The sequence below is a fragment of the Hypomesus transpacificus genome, unplaced genomic scaffold, assembly GCF_021917145.1.
Source record: "Hypomesus transpacificus isolate Combined female unplaced genomic scaffold, fHypTra1 scaffold_124, whole genome shotgun sequence".
Taxonomy (NCBI): Eukaryota; Metazoa; Chordata; class Actinopteri; order Osmeriformes; family Osmeridae; genus Hypomesus; species Hypomesus transpacificus.
In genome coordinates, this window is record NW_025813703.1 from 221433 (window position 1) to 238051 (window position 16619).

General features: G+C 49.8%; 1 protein-coding gene across 2 annotated transcripts; it reads left to right on the plus strand.

Annotated features, from left to right (window-relative positions):
• The first annotated feature begins 433 nt into the window (after positions 1-433).
• Positions 434-13460, plus strand: LOC124488106 (ankyrin repeat and IBR domain-containing protein 1-like). 2 transcript variants are annotated; one of them, XM_047050609.1, is made up of 20 exons: positions 434-748; positions 2048-2219; positions 2332-2463; positions 3222-3407; positions 3902-4019; positions 4950-5161; positions 5260-5348; positions 5456-5600; positions 5842-5996; positions 6101-6189; positions 6285-6415; positions 6662-6796; positions 6984-7070; positions 7186-7252; positions 7344-7489; positions 7719-7897; positions 10635-10686; positions 10959-11015; positions 11174-11297; positions 11428-13460. In XM_047050609.1, the coding sequence occupies exons 1-20, from the start codon at positions 561-563 to the stop codon at positions 12876-12878; spliced, it is 3915 nt and encodes a 1304-aa protein (XP_046906565.1). In that variant the 5' UTR covers positions 434-560; the 3' UTR covers positions 12879-13460. The 2 variants fall into 2 exon arrangements, with proteins under 2 accessions (XP_046906565.1, XP_046906566.1); XM_047050610.1 differs by having other exon boundaries at positions 11431-13460.
• The last annotated feature ends 3159 nt before the right edge of the window (positions 13461-16619 follow it).

Below are 16619 nucleotides of genomic sequence, written 5' to 3' on the forward strand. Positions count from 1 at the left end.
AAGGCTATTGACTGGTTTGTAAACTATGGATTACCTTCTTCCAGATAACATTGCAGCGCTGGGTTGATTGATAGATAACTTGATTGATGAATTCTCTCCTTTATCTCCCTTCTTCTCTCCCTCTCTCTGCCTCCCGCCCCTTCTCCTTCTTTATCTGCCCTGTTTTTCTTCCTATTTCTCACCCTCTTCTTTGACCATTTTTTCCTGCCCTCCCGTTCGGTTTTTCCCCCTGCTCTCTTACTGTGTCACTCTTTAACCACTCTCCTTTGTGTCTCCATCTCCTGCTCCATCTATCCTGCAGGGCAGAAGTGTTGCCATAGCAGTGGTCATGTCACTCTGAGAGGTGGGATCAGGCAGGGGAGAGGAGGAGGAGGAGGAGTAGGAGGAGAAGAAGGAAGAGGAACCGGAGGCGGAGAAGGAAGAGCAGCAGGAGGAGGAGGAGCAGGAGGAGAAGAAGGAAGAGGAACCGGAGGCGGAGAAGGAAGAGCAGCAGGAGGAGGAGGAGCAGGAGGAGAGGTGAACGTAGCAGCAGTAGAAGTAGCAGCGTTGGACCAAGTGCCATGGGGAACACGGCCACCAAGTTCCGCAAGGCGCTGGTGAACGGCGACGAGGCCTTGGCCTGGCAGCTGTACGAGGGGAACCCGCAGTTCAGGGACGGCCTGGACCCCAACGCCTCCTACGGAGAACCCTACCAGCACAACACAGCCCTGCATTACGCCTGCAGACATGCCATGACCCGCCTGCTAAGGTACCCACACACACACACACACATACACACGGACACACACCAGCATACTGTGTGGTATTTTTGCTCAAGTAGCTTGCCGCACACACAGGGTGACACACGCTGTCAATGTCTCGCCCTCGGATTGGTCAAGGAATGAGGAAAGATACAGTGCATTAAATATAGCGGAGAGGGAGAAGAACTGGGGGAAAGGTAAAGAGAATTGAAGGAAAAGAGGAAAATAACGGAAGCTTGACGTAAGAAGACAATTTTCGTATACTTGTCTTTGCCGTGAGAGAACTCTCTCGCTGTCCATGCATATACAGCTGGTCATGTGAATCCCTCCACTCCTCTTTTATCTGGGAAGGATGTATTTAGAAAAGTATGGAAAGTATTAATAACGTTTTGTATTGTGTGTCTGCGTGCGTGCGCAGATTAAAGGACGGCTAATTATAGGTCTATTTCAGGCCTTTCCTGCCAGGCCATACTGTCACAGGAAGGGGTGTGGCCTCTCTGTGGTGTTTTGGGAGATGAAACAAGATTGGACGGAGATGCAGATCCGATGCAACCTATGGTAGACGGACGAAAAGGGTCATGGGATGTGCGGTTTTCAGCTTGGCAGAGACCACAAATCCCCTTTTTAAGGATGGCGTCACAACCACAAACAATGTGGCCATTGCTAACGCAATGCTACTGTTTAGCATTTGAAACACACACACATGCACTCATGCACTCGTACACGTGCTCTATGAAATGGAGGTTTTAAACTTCCAAGCTGCCCTGTGCGGCACGCTATAATTACTGGATTGAGCATTATAATGCCGGAAGAGGAGGAGGGTCGAGAGAATCGAGGGGAATGGAGGAGGATGTGAACAGGAGGGATGGACAGAGGGATGGAAATGTATGGTAGGATGCAATTAGGAAATGGAGCCCTTGATAGACAAATGGGAGCTGTTTAATGACTTATGCAGGACTGCAGTGGCAGTCTGTTTGTGAAGGGGCTAGATTTATTTGTGTGTGTGTGTAAGCTTATTTTTTTTGGGTGTGAGGGCGTGTCCATCCATTATCTTTTAGACTTGGAGTAGACAGTAGGGAACGACCTCTCTCTCTCTCCCTCCACTGCGCTCTCGTTCTCTGATGCCCTTCTTCTTTCTTTCTTTCTCTCCCTCCCTCTTTCTCTTTGAAGAGTGCAGCTGCAGCACTTAAAAACATGAACTCTATAATGGCCCCTTTGTTTGACAATATGTTGTTTTAGAGTTTTTAATAATATCTCCTCTTGTTCTCTCCACTCCTGTCTGTCTGTCTGTGTCTCTTCCTCCTCAGGTCATTCCTGTTCAGTAAAGAGGGGAACCCCAACAAGAGGAATGTCCACAATGAGACGTGTCTCCACGTGCTGTGCCAGGGCCCCCAGATCCTGCTGCTGCCAGAGGGGGCGCTGTCTCCCAGGCTGGCCCGCCCGCAGAGAGACGAGCAGCGCAGGGCCGACTGCCTCCAGGTGCTCACGCGGTCACGTCTCACAGAACAATCCGGGTCCCCCGGGTGGAGCGAACGAGATGGTTTCGGAAGCGTCATTTGTTCTGTGTGTGTGCGTGTGTGTACCTCTTCAGATGATCTTGAGCTGGACCGGAGCACGTCTGGACAGGGGCCAGTATGAGAAGGCCAATGTGAACGCCACCGACAACCACCACAGCACCTGTCTGCACTACGCCGCCGCCGCGGGAATGAAGAGCTGTGTGGAGGTGTGTGTGTGTGTGTGTGCATGTGTGTGTTTGATATGGCGAGAGCCCGTGTGACCTGTGCTTTACCTGAAACACCACCACGTTCACTCCTGTCACATATGTACCCATCCTCCTCTCCCTTCCTTCTTCCCTGTCTTTTATCCCCCTACCTCCTCCCCCCTCATCCCTTTTAACGCACATTAACAAGCACACGTGACGCCTGTTTGAGCATCACTTCACTGATTACCAGTCCAGTACAGAATTAAATTTCAAATCCTGGTCCTCACCTTCAGAGCCCTGCATGGACAAGTTCCTCCCTGTATTTCTGATTTGATACAGCTTCATACCCCCGCTCGTAATCTGAGGTCACTAGGTCAGAAGCTTGTAGTGGTTCCCTGTACCCATTTTAAAACTAGAGGGGATCGATCATTCCGAGCAGTGGCCCCTAGGTTGTGGAATGCCTTGCCTCCCTTTATACAGTGTGCAACTTCTGTCAAAGCTTTTAAAAAGCAACTCAAGACTGTGCTATTCAAGCAGGCTTTTTGTTAGTCGAGGGGTTTTTACGGTTGTTTGTCATGTTTTCAATGTAAAATGTTCCTGCATTCATAATTTTGAAGCGTTATATTGCATTTTGTTGTGAAGCACTTTGTGATTTTTAACTGCGAGAGGTGCTATACAAATAAACTTGACTCACTTCCTTACTTACCCCCACCCTCTCCACAAACATCACCCCCTTCTTTCTCTCCCCCCCCCCCCCCCCCCACCCCTTTTCCTCCTAGTTGCTGGTGCAGGGGGAGGCCAACCTGTTTGCGGAGGACGAGGATAAGCTGACCCCGTGCGACCATGCGGAGCGGTGCCACCACACAGACCTGGCCCTCAGCCTCGAGTCCCAGATGGTGTTCTCCCAGCACACGCTCAACCGCAACAGCACGCGCTCCAACTGCAACACGCTGCGCTGCAAGGAGGTCAACACACCAGTTGACAAGTTCAACTTTCACCTACATTCTCGGAGCCGACAGTAACATAACTCACTGTCTTTGGACTAGCCCTTATACAACTCACATTCACCTGAAGGGTTAGGACTAGCCCTTATACAACTCACATTCACCTGGAGTATTAGGACTAACCCTTACACAACTCACATTCACCTGGAGGGTTAGGACTAACCCTTACACAACTCGCATTCACCTAGAGGGTTAGGACTAACCCTTACACAACTCGCATTCACCTGGAGGGTTAGGACTAACCCTTACACAACTCGCATTCTCCTGGAGGGTTAGGAATAGCCCTTATACAACTCACATTCACCTGGAGGGTTAGGACTAACCCTTACACAACTCACATTCACCTGGAGGGTTAGGACTACAAAGCTGACCAACACCTCCTGGGACTGACCCCCTCCTGACCCCCTCCTGACCCCTCCTTCACTCTGCACCTGTCTTTCTGTTTGACCCCGCAGCCCTACGAAGGGCTGAAACTGCAGGACCTCAGGAAGCTGAAGGACATGTTGATCGTGGAGACGGCAGACATGCTCCAGGCTCCCCTCTTCACCGCTGAGGCCCTGCTTCGAGCTCACGGTGTGTGTGTGTGTGTGTTCGAAACACGAAAGAATGTCCGTCAGATACAATCTGGGTGTAGCAATGTTCCTCGTTTGACGCGAGGGTTCTGGAGAGGCGGCAGGATGCGAGATTTTGCTTCATGGGTGCATTTGAAATGTTTGGTACCGGCGGGGGGTGGAACGCTAAGAATGCGATGGTGACACAAAGGCCTATGTTATCAGATCAGACAGAGCTGATAACATCCTGGTGACAGAATGCATGACTACGAACTGAAATGTTGGAGGCTGGAATCTGTATCTTTATATGCCACCCTCGTTGTCGTGATCATCTGAATTGAATTTGCATGACCAAATGATATTGGCGTTCGGAGTAGTACAAAAATTATTTAATTCTTTAATTAAGGGGAAATAATGAGGCCGTTGCTTAAAACGAGAGAGGAGTACATATAACGATAACATCAATAACTTACCTACAAACTGCTTAACATCAAGGGTCCAAGACACAAATAATCATAATGAACATTAAAATATTTCTTAGGACAAAATGGTAAACAGTCAGTCACTCAGTCCATCACTCCCACCCTCCTTCTATCTTACTCATTCCTTCTGAATGATCTGATCTTTCATCTTAACTGTTGTGCAGTTCAGTATATCAACACGACTGTGATTTGGCCGTAGAGTGCTGAAGACAAGCACCTCGCTGACATCCAGCATAGCAGCCCTTCCTCTCGTGGGATGAGGCCTGACCACACTTCCTGTCTCCAGCCCTCCCTCTCGTGGGATGAGGCCTAACCACACTTCCTGTCTCCAGCCCTCCCTCTCGTGGGATGAGGCCTGACCACACTTCCTGTCTCCAGCCCTCCCTCTCGTGGGATGAGGCCTGACCACACTTCCTGTCTCCAGCCCTCCCTCTCGTGGGATGAGGCCTAACCACACTTCCTGTCTCCAGACTGGGACAGGGAGAAGCTTCTGGAGGCCTGGATGTTAGACGCGGAGGACTGCTGTCAGCGCTCTGGGGTGTCCATGCCGGCCCCGCCGCCCAGCGGCTGCAACGCCTGGGACACGCTACCTTCCCCACGCACCCCGCGCTCCCCCCTCACCCTCACCCTCACCTCCCCTACCGACAGCTGCCTCACGCCAGGAGACGAGGGGCTGGCGCAGGTGGGTCTATCATGACGACGGAGCATTCCGACCCGATAGGGTTTCTCCTGGAAGCCCGTTTTGTGAGAGTTGATGTGTGTGTGTGTGTGTGTCTGCAGTGTGGCATCTGCCTGTGCGCCATCTCTGTGTTCGAGGACCCCGTGGACATGTCCTGTGGCCACGAGTTCTGCCGAGCATGCTGGGAAGGGTAAGTGCCTGGATGACGCAGGTGTGCGTCCTAGGGTCACTGGGAAGATGTCAAATGTGGAAAAGGCTAATGAGGGACTAAGTTTTGTGTGTGCGTGTGTGTGTCAGTTTCCTGAATGTGAAGATCCAGGAGGGAGAAGCTCACAACATCTTCTGCCCAGCGTATGACTGCTACCAGCTTGTGCCAGTCCAGGTCATCGAGAGCGTGGTGTCTCGAGAGATGGACCAGCGCTACTTGCAGTTTGACATCAAGGTCCAAACACGCGCGCGCACACACATGTCCAGAACACACACGGAATGTAGACTTACTTTAAGATACACTCGCATGCTAACCACTGACCAATTTTTATGCCCTTCAACCATCATCCATGACCCATCTGCTTTCCCTCTCCCTCTCCACTACTGCCCCACTCTCTACCCCCATAAACACCCCAACTCTTTCCGTCTCTCTCGGGTTCTCTCTCTCTCCTCCTGCTCCTCCCCCGCTCCTCCAGGCGTTTGTGGAGAACAACCCTGCCATCCGCTGGTGCCCGGCGGTGCGCTGCGAGCGCGCCGTCCGCTTGACCAGGCCCGGGCCGGGCACCTCCGACGCCTTCCCCCTCCTGCCCTCCCCGGCCGTCGACTGTGGCAAGGGACACCTCTTCTGCTGGTACACACACACACACACACACACACAGAGAGGTATGTTTGGTTTACCCGCAGCTCTCTCTAACCCTTCCCCCTCTCTCTCGTCTCCCGCCTCCGTGGGCGTAGGGAGTGCCTTGGGGAGGCCCACGAGCCGTGCGACTGTGACACGTGGAGGATGTGGCTCCAGAAGGTGTCGGAGATGAAGCCGGAGGAGCGTACGTGCGCACGCGCCTCACACCGCCGAGCGCAGGGTGTCCTGTACGTGGGGCCCCTTGGAGACGCTGATGTGTGTGTGTGTGTGTCCTTACAGTGGCTGGTGTCAGTGATGCCTACGAAGACGCCGCCAACTGCCTATGGCTGCTGACAAACTGTAAACCCTGTGCCAACTGCAAGTCTCCCATCCAGAAGAACGAGGGCTGCAACCACATGCAGTGTGCCAAGGTGTGTCCATGCGCACGCACGCACCTTCGAACGGAATGATGCAATGTCTGAATAGCCGTCGAGATGTGTGCACACGGAATATTTAACGGCGTACAATACATCACACGTGATGCTGTTTCGAGAATGCTAAGCCCTCGAGGGACTGTGCGGGGAATGTAACTGGTTTCCTTGTTAACTCGAGGTGTCGGTTTGACCTCGCTTCAGCCAGGGCGCCGTAACTAGCGTGCCGTGGTCTTGTGTCCCCAGTGTAAGTACGACTTCTGCTGGATCTGTCTGGAGGAGTGGAAGAAGCACAGCTCGTCCACCGGAGGCTACTACCGCTGCACACGCTACGAGGTCATCCAGCAGCTGGAGGAGCAGTCCAAGGAGATGACCGTGGAGGTACACACACACACACACACAACCAGAGGAGACTCGACCTCCTCCGTTAGGGTCCTGTCCATGGTCCTGACCAGTCAAGCACGGCCTGGCTCTGAAGACCTCCCACCCCCCTGTCACAACACAACCTCACGGGATATATGAAATGTATTCCGACAAACACACGCACTCGCTTTCCTATTTGTTCCAGGCCGAAAAGAAGCACAAGAGTTTTCAGGAGTTGGACCGCTTCATGCACTACTACACACGCTACAAGAACCACGAACACAGCTACAGGGTAACGCACCCGCGCTCCGAACGTCAGCTTCCCGAGCCACCTCGTATCCACGCTGTACGTAGTGTAGCGACACACGCATGTTCACGCTGATGGTTTTGGTTTCTCTCGGTTTCAGCTGGAGCAGAAACTACTGAAAACCGCCAAAGAGAAAATGGAGCAACTTAGCCGAGCCTTCATCGGACGTGAGCAATCTTACATTTGTTCTCTGGGATGCATTTACGGTACATGAGATGTCCTAAGGTGTGTGTGTGTTGTGTGTGTGTGTATCTCCAGGTGAGGGCGCCTCTCCAGACACCAGGTTCATTGAGGACGGCGTGTGTGAGCTGTTGAAAACGCGGCGCGTGTTAAAGTGCTCTTACCCCTACGGCTTCTTCCTCCAGCCGCGCTGCACGCAGAAGGAGATCTTTGAGCTCATGCAGGTGAGCGTGGAAGCGGACAGACGGTCTGAAGCGTTTACGGTCTAGTGGACGGGCTCAACAAGTGTCAGCTCTCACCTCCATCACACGCAGTCATAAGATGGCCATCCTTTATGTTCTCCTGTTAACATACATTCGAGTGAGCCATTTCTCCCTGGTCTCTGCAGTAGTTTAAGTATCCATGCAGGAGTGTGTTCCATGTTGTGTGTGTGTGTGTATGGCATGTGTGCAGACGGATCTGGAGATGGTGGTGGAGGACCTGGCACAGAAAGTTAACAGGCCGTACTTGAGGACGCCCTGCCACAAGATCGTCAGCGCCGCGCAGCTGGTGCAGCAGAAGAGGGCAGAGTTCCTGGCCTCCGTTGCCAGGGGCGTGGCACCCAACGACTCCCCTGAGGCGCCCCGCAGGAAGTAAGGAGACTCAATAGTAGACCCTGACCAGGAAGTAAGGACATTCGATATTAGACCCTGACCAGGAAGTAAGGACACTCGATACTAGACCCTGACCAGGAAGTAAGGACACTCGATACTAGACCCTGACCAGGAAGTAAGGAGACTCGATACTAGACCCTGACCAGGAAGTAAGGAGACTCAATACTAGACCCTGACCAGGAAGTAAGGACACTCGATACTAGACCCTGACCAGGAAGTAAGGACACTCGATACTAGACCCTGACCAGGAAGTAAAGAGACTCGATACTAGACCCTGACCAGGAAGTAAGGACACTCGATACTAGACCCTGACCAGGAAGTAAGGACACTCAATCCTAGACCCTGACCAGGAAGTAAGGAGACTCAATACTAGACCCTGACCAGGAAGTAAGGACACTCAATACTAGACCCTGACCAGGAAGTAAGGAGACTCAATATTAGACCCTGACCAGGAAGTAAGGAGACTCAATACTAGACCTTGACCAGGAAGTAAGGAGACTCAATACTAGACCCTGACCAGGAAGTAAGGACACTCAATACTAGACCCTGACCAGGAAGTAAGGAGACTCAATACTAGACCCTGACCAGGAAGTAAGGAGACTCAATACTAGACCCTGACCAGGAAGTAAGGAGACTTAATACTAGACCCTGACCAGGAAGTAAGGAGACTCGATACTAGACCCTGACCAGGAAGTAAGGAGACTCGATACTAGACCCTGACCAGGAAGTAAGGACACTCAATCCTAGACCCTGACCAGGAAGTAAGGAGACTCGATACTAGACCCTGACCAGGAAGTAAGGAGACTCGATACTAGACCCTGACCAGGAAGTAAGGACACTCAATCCTAGACCCTGACCAGGAAGTAAGGAGACTCAATACTAGACCCTGACCAGGAAGTAAGGACACTCAATACTAGACCCTGACCAGGAAGTAAGGACACTCAATCCTAGACCCTGACCAGGAAGTAAGGACACTCAATACTAGACCCTGACCAGGAAGTAAGGACACTCAATCCTAGACCCTGACCAGGAAGTAAGGAGACTCAATACTAGACCCTGACCAGGAAGTAAGGAGACTCAATACTAGACCCTGACCAGGAAGTAAGGACACTCAATACTAGACCCTGACCAGGAAGTAAGGAGACTCAATACTAGACCCTGACCAGGAAGTAAGGAGACTCAATACTAGACCCTGACCAGGAAGTAAGGAGACTTAATACTAGACCCTGACCAGGAAGTAAGGAGACTCGATACTAGACCCTGACCAGGAAGTAAGGAGACTCGATACTAGACCCTGACCAGGAAGTAAGGAGACTCGATACTAGACCCTGACCAGGAAGTAAGGAGACTCGATACTAGACCCTGACCAGGAAGTAAGGACACTCAATCCTAGACCCTGACCAGGAAGTAAGGAGACTCAATACTAGACCCTGACCAGGAAGTAAGGACACTCAATACTAGACCCTGACCAGGAAGTAAGGACACTCAATCCTAGACCCTGACCAGGAAGTAAGGACACTCAATACTAGACCCTGACCAGGAAGTAAGGACACTCAATCCTAGACCCTGACCAGGAAGTAAGGAGACTCAATACTAGACCCTGACCAGGAAGTAAGGACACTCAATACTAGACCCTGACCAGGAAGTAAGGACACTCAATACTAGACCCTGACCATGAAGTAAGGACACTCAATCCTAGACCCTGACCAGGAAGTAAGGAGACTCAATACTAGACCCTGACCAGGAAGTAAGGACACTCAATACTAGACCCTGACCAGGAAGTAAGGACACTCAATACTAGACCCTGACCAGGAAGTAAGGAGACTCAATACTAGACCCTGACCAGGAAGTAAGGAGACTCAATACTAGACCCTGACCAGGAAGTAAGGACACTCAATACTAGACCCTGACCAGGAAGTAAGGACACTCAATACTAGACCCTGACCAGGAAGTAAGGACACTCAATACTAGACCCTGACCTGGAAGTAAGGAGACTCAATACTAGACCCTGACCAGGAAGTAAGGAGACTCAATCCTAGACCCTGACCAGGAAGTAAGGAGACTCAATCCTAGACCCTGACCAGGAAGTAAGGAGACTCAATACTAGACCCTGACCAGGAAGTAAGGAGACTCAATCCTAGACCCTGACCAGGAAGTAAGGAGACTCAATACTAGACCCTGACCAGGAAGTAAGGAGACTCAATACTAGACCCTGACCAGGAAGTAAGGACACTCAATACTAGACCCTGACCAGGAAGTAAGGACACTCAATACTAGACCCTGACCAGGAAGTAAGGAGACTCAATACTAGACCCTGACCAGGAAGTAAGGACACTCAATACTAGACCCTGACAATATTGATTGTAAAACCAACTGCATCCGGACCCACTGAACTCCATCAAACTCCATCTGACCCAACTGCCAGCACAAGTCTCTTTGTACAATATGTACATGAAAGAATAAAGGTTATTCTTAGCTTAGGTTATTCTCAGTTGTGAATTATTCAGTATTATTCAGTATCTCAAATACGTATTTCTGTTACATAAATAGCATTGTAAAGTATAGTAGTTCATATGGGTCAGGAATTATTATTACAGGTTAAGTTTATTCATTAGAGAAATAACACATCTTTCCACATTTATCAATATATATATATATATATATATATATATATCAATATCATGCATAGTGTTTGTAAGTAAATTGTTTGTTCCAGTTTCCCTGCTGGTTCCTGGGATTGGGAGTACCTCGGATTTGCATCCCCTGAGGTAAGATAAGACAAACATTGTATAAATCATTGCTATAGCTCAAAGAAACTCACTAACACACTGGTAGACATGTGCTACCCGCTTTCAGTTGTAACAGTTGTAATGCTCATTTAGTCATCAAGGACACATTGCAACTTCAGTAACATACTGGATACATATTAGCTTGGTGGCGGTAAGATGTTTGTGTATGCAAGCGTTAAGCCTAGCATGTCTAACCCTACACCTACAATGTCTGCAGCTGATATCTACTGTGTGTGTGTGTGTATATTAAGATGCTAAGGAGTCACTCTGTGCTTGGAGGAGAAGAACAGAGAGACAGACAGACACAGGTACCCCCCCCACACACACACACACACACAAACACACACCCACACCAGGCATCTTTCAAATCCAATCGCCTGAGTGAATCATCTCAATAAACTGTTCCGGAGCGGATGTGGTGGTTGGGGTTAGTGTTCGGGTCAGTGACGTCTGTGTTGCTGTGCAGGAGTATGCAGACGTCCAGTACCGTCGTCGACACCGGCAGAGACGCAGGGGAGACATGCTCAGTCTGCACAGCCTCCGAAGCAACAGCAACACCCCCGAGTCCAACCGGAGGAGCGACAGTATAGGTACAGCACACCGCCACCAAGTCACACACACAAACCAGAATGCGCCTCAGGATTCATACAGTTGTATCTCATCTCAAAGACGCGTGATCCCATCCCATCTAACATAAATGATGTGTGTGTGTTGGGACAGAAGGCCAGGACAGGACTGCAGAAGGTAGGAGGCGAGCGCTGGGCTCGATGGACGAAGACGACCCCAACATCCTCCTGGCTATCCAGCTCTCCCTCCAGGAGTCCCGGAGAGACAGGGGGACAGAGGGAGGGCGGGAGGACCGAGGGACCCGACTGGAGCCGGACTCTGTGCTGGAGCCGGAGAGGAGGCCGACCGAGAAACGGATGCCCGAGAGAGGAGTGGGCGGTGCCAGGGTGGGGGAGGGGGCGGCTGTGACGGAGGGGGCGTCGGGTTCCCACCTCTCCTCTCTCCCAGAGCCCCCCCGCCCCCCCTCCAGGACAGACAGCACGCCTCCCCTCCCCCCTTCCCTCAACCACCTCCCCCCCGTCCCCCCACCTCCCCCCAGCCTCTGCGGTGAGCTGCTGGAGCTGGGAGACAGCCTTATGAAGTTGGGGAACATCACGACGCCCTACCACCTGGAACATGGCTACACGCACGCCAAACCCTACTCGCCCCACGACCACCTCTACAACCGCCTTCCCATCCCCGCTGACCGCAGCTACGACCGCAACCGCGACCACGTGGACCCCAGCACCTTAATCACGGCATACACGCAGGACCGAAACGCTGGGACTGCTCGAACTCCGGACCACAGTTATGACCGCAACCACAACCAGAGTCACTGCCATTCCAGCCTGTACGCCCCTGATCTGGAACGGACCACACCTTACACACTCGACGCCAAACCCAATCCGAACCCCGACCATCCTAAACCTTGCGCACTCACACACAACCCTAACCCCGACCTTCCAACCCCATATGCACCAGAAAACAACCCTGATCACACTATGCCCTGCAGCCTAGACCAGAACCCGGCCCCCCTCTCCCAACCCCCTGTCCAGCTGTGCCTCTCATTCCCAGACCTCCTGCTGTCTCCAGTGGTTCCCCCGGGGGGCGCCTTCACCCCTAGCGACCCCGACTGCCTGGAGCCTCTGGACCCCATGGCTAGCACCCAGCTACTGGACACCATCATGGCCTGGTACCACCCCCAGAACTGCCCCCAGGACATGAGCCTGGTCCCCTCTGACACCCCGCCCACCACGGAGACAGACTCCCCTGAACTCTCCCCGCAAGACCAGGCAGAGGACCTGCCGGAAACCCAGAGCACCTCCACCCATGGCATGGAGGCCCCGCCACACCTCCAGCAGCCCCAGGACAGTGAGCCGGAGGGAGGCAGAGGCCAGGCTAGCTCCCCCTGTCCAGGGAGCCCTGAAGCTTTGAGACCCAGCACGCTGGAGCTGGAATGCGAGAGGTGTGTGGAAAGGCCGGAGGAGGAGGAGGAGGAGGAGGAGGAGGAGGAGGAGGAGGAGGAGGAGGGGGAGGAGCGTGTGGACCTGTTGCTAGATGCAGCAGACGCGCATTCGCTCGGCGCAGGCGACGCTCCCACGGAGGCGGACCGTGAGCTCCACTGAAACAGGCCGCAGCCTTCTCTCTCAGATGCTGCCACCCGAGGCGCAGGTGGAGCGAGTGCGCCTGGCGTGACGGCACGCAAAACACCGATTTTTGTTTGAAGCGACAAAGGAGGAAAGATGAGCAGAGACAGGACGGAGGAAGTGAGAGGGGCGCATGGACGGAAAGAGAGGGGGAGAGTGACGATGTGGGGCGTCCACTTTTGATGATGTCATGATCCGTGCGACGGAAAGAGCCTTTCCAGCCGCTTCAAAAGCAACTTTGGTTTGTTCTGTTCTGGCCGCCTCTTATGTTTGACTTCCTTTCTCCCGTGTAGGCTCTTTGTTAATGAAAATAAAACAAAAAAACATTGACATTATTGACTTTGAGGCAGTCTGACCTGCAGTAGAGAGAAAGGCTAAACTGAAGTGTGCTCTTTGATCCCTGTAGTAGCCTAACCACATATCTCCAATTGAAGGGGGTTTGTTATGAGTGGTTGGTGGTATTATGAATGAAAGGGTCACCACCATGGGCCAGTCCTGCTGTCGGGTCATGAGACATGGGCATTTTTAAGTGGGCTAGGGTGTTTTCAAATGGTTACTTGATTTGGACTTCATATGGATTGATTGATTGATTGATACTACTGATAAACAGACAGTATTTGTCTCAATAGTAAATTGTCACCTTGGTGGTGGTGATCCAGGGATTGGGGGTAGATAAGGGGCCCTTTTCTATTTTATGTTTTTTTTTTTTATTCCACTCCATCTATATTACAGGTTCACTTTGTGGAGATTAAATTTCATTTTCCAGAAAGGCCGGCGCTATTAGTCTGAGTGCCTTTTATTCGAATCATTATTTATGAACAGTTTTGATTTATTTATATTTATGTTTCTTTCCACATTTATCAAATGGCACTCAAATGTTGAAATGATCAATGACTGCACATATGTTAGGTGTCTATTGCCATATTAAGAGGTTCAACATTGATGGTACAAATCAAGTACTACTGATACTTAACTGTATTCAAACAGCTCTCGTTTACACCCTGTAGCACAACTGCTGGGGTTGGCATAACATATTTAATAACGTATCTGTCAAAACGGATGCTCCTAAACTAAAGAAACATAATCAAACACTGACCAGGGCTTAATTGAAGAATCAACCATTTCAACACTCCTCCAGTTTTTCTGTTTGTTTGGTTCCAACATGTCCATTGCGGCATCTGAATATTGTGCTGACAGGTTGACCTTCTTTGGTGATTCAGTCCTCATGGTTCTCAGTGGGTTAGTTTCTGCTCTTGGCAAATGTGGCTCTCTCACCACAGTCAAAACATGGATCATCAAAAGACCCGGATGTTTCTGGAGTGATACTATTTGATGTCTGACCTGTGAGTACAACAGTGATATTCTCTGCTTTGTGTTGATATGGAAGTGTAAGCATCTGCCATATGGGATGGTTTTGAATCTCCCCTTAATGCATCAACTGTCAAGGAAGATGTTGCACTATGCATTGCAATATACATATACAAGTCTTAATTGGCCCTCTTATTTAATGATTTTTCTACTTTTGTGAAAGTGTACCTGGAGCAGGTTTTATTATGCAAAAAAATAAACCAGGCCTTACTCCCATGCTACTTTTGGGTACAGGGCTACACTTTCAGATACGGTTGAGATTTGAGACCCCCTTTTTCACCGTTCAGGATTCTTGGAACCTTGGTGCTATGTAGCGAACCAGCTCGCTTTTTCACCTGTTTGGAGCGGATTCATTGTAATCTATGATGTGTCATCAACGATGGGTAGATTCTTCTTTTTGGGGGGCTAATTATTTGTCCTTACGTCTGAGTGAACCCAGCCTTATTCTACTCTTCGACTTGTTCTACATAAAGCTTTCTTCTTCCCATGCTACTTTCTAGCTTTTCCTGACACTCAGGAGACGACGAACGTCACCAAGCATTGGGTTTTCTCGGCAGATTACTGCACGATCTTTTCCCCCATTATTTCTCACCTTTCTTCTCCACTGCCTCTCTATCCTCTTTCGAACATGTAGAATATGACACGCCCACTGATGCGACAGTTCTAACTTCAGGTCAGGGAAAATATCCTAATCCTAATTTTTCGGGTTATGAATCCATTCATTTTTGGTCGAGATCCTCCGAACAGTTCTTATGAGCGCAAACTGGAACCGAACCCGTTCCATGTTTGGTGGTAAAGGGGTAACGTGGTCCAATAGAGTAATGCACTTGTTCTAAAATAATTGAGTTGATGCATTGAGATGAACATTCCGCCAGACCGATGATAGAGAGTGCCATCAGTGCTGTAATCAACACAAATGGAGATTAGGTGCCAGCTGGGTGTGTGTTTGAAGCTCTACGTGTGGCGCATTAGGATGCGCGTTCATAAGCGAAACAGAAGTTGGGTCGCTGTCTAAATATGGATAATTAGGTTAGCAGTTGAATCCTGTAGCCTACATGTTAAGTTTTTTTTCCAATTTCTTTTTCATGGGTCAACACTGTCATATTTTCTACTCTAGTTCATTTGTGTGTTCCTTAAACAACTACAGATGTTAATGTTAGGCCTGCTTGCGCTTCTTCTCTATACTTGATACATTCCTGATCAGTCCATAATAAAAGGAGGCAATGTTTGATGTGTGAACCATAGGCCTACTGTAAGTGAAAGTATCAGTGCAAAGTTTACTCTCAATAAAAAAAGAACATGTATTATTGCAGTCTTTTTTAAACAACAATTGTACATAGCCTATAAGTCAGATAAACACAATAGTTGTCTAGCAACTGGCAATAGTCTTACTAGGGAGAGTTTGGCTAGCTCCTCAGAATATTTTAATTACTGAATACGACGTCTTTATGGTTTGGTCGATGTCCATTTACAGTCAAAGACAACTTATTGCGAATATTTCTGCCGTATTAAACAATCGCAAAGCGCTGGCTTTCATCTCACATCCCATACAAAGTAAGTAGGCGTACATGGGCGAACAGTATGCAAAAATTGCAGGGACATAACCGACAACACCGTCTTGTAGCTACCATTGCTTTAAATAAAAAGCCCATTCATGTGGGCTCCAAGCAGGGGCGTCGTTAGACCCTTTTTACTGGGGCACGTGCCCCAGTATAAATCTGCTGTACCCCCCCTGTGAAATCTAAAGTTTGAGTTTGAACAATTTACTTTATTAGTCAGTGCATTCATTTAAATTGATAATCCCGGAAAAAATAAATGCAGTATCCCAATCAACACTTGTCAAATCAAAGCAGTTTAACGAAAACACCATGATACTTGCAGAATTCCATGTCAGCCTGCTCAAATAGCCACTGCAGCACGCACAAAGAAGTCCAGGTGTCGGACTCTGCACACAAGTCAGAATTGAGGTAGGATAAGGAAACATTACAAAACAAAAAAAGTTTCTAAATGATAGGCCTACCGATCATTGTATTTTGACTAAAACATAAAAACAATATTACAGAAGCCCAAAAAACAGTATTTGTGAGCAAATTATACTGAAGTTTCTAAAGCAGAGTTTCTACAGCAGAGTAGTGCATTGTGCGCAGAAAGCTTGAAAGAAAATAAGGGATACGAATAGGGGCCTGTGCCCCAGTAGAGCTTTATGTCTAACAACGCCTCTGGCTCCAGGTCAAAAAGGCATTGCAGGAAAGGAGAGGGTGTACAGCTGATACAAAAGGTCTGCTGGAGGTCAACATTAAGTTGTCACAATCGGAGGGGAAAAGCATTGATTGGAAGAATATTAATCAACAA